Source organism: Cynoglossus semilaevis, chromosome 11 (assembly GCF_000523025.1).
Source record: "Cynoglossus semilaevis isolate Cse_v1.0 chromosome 11, Cse_v1.0, whole genome shotgun sequence".
NCBI classification, from domain to species: domain Eukaryota; kingdom Metazoa; phylum Chordata; class Actinopteri; order Pleuronectiformes; family Cynoglossidae; genus Cynoglossus; species Cynoglossus semilaevis.
Genome location: NC_024317.1, coordinates 195,628 through 199,257, shown reverse-complemented (window position 1 = coordinate 199,257; position 3,630 = coordinate 195,628). Strand labels below are relative to the sequence as shown.

Sequence of the window (3,630 nt, the reverse complement as noted above, 5' to 3'; positions counted from 1 at the left end):
CTGTAAACAGTCCGTAAACAGCCCGTAAACAGTCTGTAAACAGTCTGTAAACAGTCCGTAAACAGCCCGTAAACAGTCTGTAAACAGCCCATAAACAGTCCGTAAACAGCCTGTAAACAGTCCGTAAACAGTCTGTAAACAGTCCTGCTCTGACTCCGCCCCTGCTGTAGAATTTGGCTGAAGATCATGTGACTGTGTGGGTGTGGACAGGTTTTTCTAGAACTACGCGACGAAGACACTCTCCCATTGATGTTTTCCTACGCCTTCCTACGTTTTCCTACGTGTGATGTCACTTCCTGTAGAGTGGTTGTTCCAGTGTAGTTCAGTTGATGTTTCCCATTGTTGAAACCTTAACGACAGCGTCTCTATATCCAGTGGGTTTTTATTCTCAGTGTGGTTTCTTCTTCTTCTTCTTCTCCTGTCCCGTTAGCTGAACAGCCTCCTGATCAATGATTGACAGCTGAGTGTTGATAGGCTGTTGTCCTAACCTGCTGTGTCACCACTGCTGGCTCCTTTCCCACTCCGTCAAACTGGCCTCTTTAGTGTGTGTTTATTTGCTGAAGGTGTGCATTTATCACACAGTCAGAATTACTCAGTCTCACGCACACGCACACACACACACACACACACAAATGCAGAGCAGAGATTTGATTGGAGGGTGTTTGAACCAATCACAATTCCAGGTTTGTGTTTATTTTAGTTTTCATGAAATCAAAAACAAAAACCTTTGAATGGATTTTAGTTTTAAGAGTCTTTCCAAAAATATTAACTGTAATTCTGTCTGAAAATGTGCTGATGTCACGACATAAACTGTTCTGATTGGTGCTGATTATTTCAGAGGTTAATTAGTGAGTAACATCCAAAGTCCTGCTCCTATAAAACTAAATCTAAAGTCACGTGTTGGTCCAAGAAATTTGACACAGTGTGGCATCAGCAGCAGCATCATCAGCAGCATCAGCAGCAGCATCATCAGCAGCATCAGCAGCAGCATCATCAGCAGCATCAGCAGCAGCATCATCAGCAGCATCAGCAGCAGCATCATCAGCAGCATCAGCAGCAGCATCATCAGCAGCATCAGCAGCAGCATCATCAGCAGCATCAGCAGCAGCATCATCAGCAGCATCAGCAGCAGCATCATCAGCAGCATCAGCAGCAGCATCATCAGCAGCATCAGCAGCAGCATCATCAGCAGCATCAGCAGCAGCATCATCAGCAGCATCAGCAGCAGCATCATCAGCAGCATCAGCAGCAGCATCATCAGCAGCATCAGCAGCAGCATCATCAGCAGCATCAGCAGCAGCATCATCAGCAGCATCAGCAGCAGCATCATCAGCAGCATCAGCAGCAGCATCATCAGCAGCATCAGCAGCAGCATCATCAGCAGCATCAGCAGCAGCATCATCAGCAGCATCAGCAGCAGCATCATCAGCAGCATCAGCAGCAGCATCATCAGCAGCATCAGCAGCAGCATCATCAGCAGCATCAGCAGCAGCATCATCAGCAGCATCAGCAGCAGCATCATCAGCAGCATCAGCAGCAGCATCATCAGCAGCATCAGCAGCAGCATCATCAGCAGCATCAGCAGCAGCATCATCAGCAGCATCAGCAGCAGCATCATCAGCAGCATCAGCAGCAGCATCATCAGCAGCATCAGCAGCAGCATCATCAGCAGCATCAGCAGCAGCATCATCAGCAGCATCAGCAGCAGCATCATCAGCAGCATCAGCAGCAGCATCATCAGCAGCATCAGCAGCAGCATCATCAGCAGCATCAGCAGCAGCATCATCAGCAGCATCAGCAGCAGCATCATCAGCAGCATCAGCAGCAGCATCATCAGCAGCATCAGCAGCAGCATCATCAGCAGCATCAGCAGCAGCATCATCAGCAGCATCAGCAGCAGCATCATCAGCAGCATCAGCAGCAGCATCATCAGCAGCATCAGCAGCAGCATCATCAGCAGCATCAGCAGCAGCATCATCAGCAGCATCAGCAGCAGCATCATCAGCAGCATCAGCAGCAGCATCATCAGCAGCATCAGCAGCAGCATCATCAGCAGCATCAGCAGCAGCATCATCAGCAGCATCAGCAGCAGCATCATCAGCAGCATCAGCAGCAGCATCATCAGCAGCATCAGCAGCAGCATCATCAGCAGCATCAGCAGCAGCATCATCAGCAGCATCAGCAGCAGCATCATCAGCAGCATCAGCAGCAGCATCATCAGCAGCATCAGCAGCAGCATCATCAGCAGCATCAGCAGCAGCATCATCAGCAGCATCAGCAGCAGCATCATCAGCAGCATCAGCAGCAGCATCATCAGCAGCATCAGCAGCAGCATCATCAGCAGCATCAGCAGCAGCATCATCAGCAGCATCAGCAGCAGCATCATCAGCAGCATCAGCAGCAGCATCATCAGCAGCATCAGCAGCAGCATCATCAGCAGCATCAGCAGCAGCATCATCAGCAGCATCAGCAGCAGCATCATCAGCAGCATCATCAGCAGCATCATCAGCAGCATCATCAGCAGCAGCAGCATCAGCAGCAGCAGCAGCATCAGCATCAGGCCTCTGTTCTAACAGCTGGACACGGAGGTGAGTACTGCAGTATTGTAGTTTGTTCTGCAGATTATTATTAAACTGTATTTGTCACTTTTACAGTTTTACAGTTTTATGTTGATTGTTACAAACAACATTTTAGTTCCATCCATTTTCATCCACTTATCCGTTACCGGGTCGCGGGATGCTGAAGAGCAGCATCATCAACCAGTACGTGAAACCGGGTCGCGGGGGCGGCCGTATCAACCCCCCTAAACCTCCCTGTGGGTGGTGTGTCCACTGGACATTTTAGTTCCGTAACGGTGTTAATAGGAACAATGTTTGTCCGACTTTTCTGCAAATGTATTGTATATGTCTTAACAACGTAACCAAGAACAAGAGAGAGTTTTGATGTGTAACTATTTTGACAGTATAAATATAAAATAAATCTCTTGTAGTTTTTATGCCTAAAATAATATTCCGTTACCGGGTCGCGGGATGCTGAAGAGCAGCATCATCAACCAGTACGTGAACAACTGCGGAGCTATTCACATTTTCATTTCCTGGGTCACAGAATTTCACATGGGTTTGGACTTTGGAGTTCTGGGAATGACGAGCAACAGTGGACAAGGACCAACAGACGCCTTAGAGCTCCGCTTCTTCTACAGCTGTCAGTCACGCTCCGCCGAGGCGGTGAGGGAAGTGACAGAGTTCGCCAAGAGCATCCCAGGATTCACTGAGCTGGACCTGAACGATCAGGTGAGTCCCACCAGGGGGCGTTAAACACCAGCCGACAGACTAGGCCTGAACTGTTGTTTCTTCCTCCCAGGTGACTTTGCTGAAGTACGGTGTGATCGAGGTTTTAATCATCATGATGGCTCCTCTCATGAACAAGGACGGGACGCTGATCTCCTACGGACAGATCTTCATGACACGGGAGTTCCTCAAGAGTCTGAGGAAACCGTTCTGCCAAATGTTGGAGCCAAAGTTTGAGTTCTCCGTCAAGTTCAACACCCTGGAACTAGACGACAGCGACATGGCCTTGTTTCTGGCTGTCATCATCCTCAGTGGAGGTGGGGGGGGGGAGCCGACAATACTG

General features: G+C 49.1%; 1 protein-coding gene across 1 annotated transcript in view; it reads left to right on the top strand.

Annotated features, from left to right (window-relative positions):
• Nucleotides 1-3,630, top strand: part of pparg (peroxisome proliferator-activated receptor gamma) — a 21,746-nt gene that overhangs the window by 15,383 nt on the left and 2,733 nt on the right. Inside the window, exons 5-7 of the mRNA XM_025059815.1 lie at nt 2,438-2,588; nt 3,106-3,290; nt 3,361-3,604. Coding sequence (XP_024915583.1) covers nt 2,438-2,588; nt 3,106-3,290; nt 3,361-3,604 — 580 coding nt within the window. The remainder of the gene's footprint in view (nt 1-2,437; nt 2,589-3,105; nt 3,291-3,360; nt 3,605-3,630) is intronic.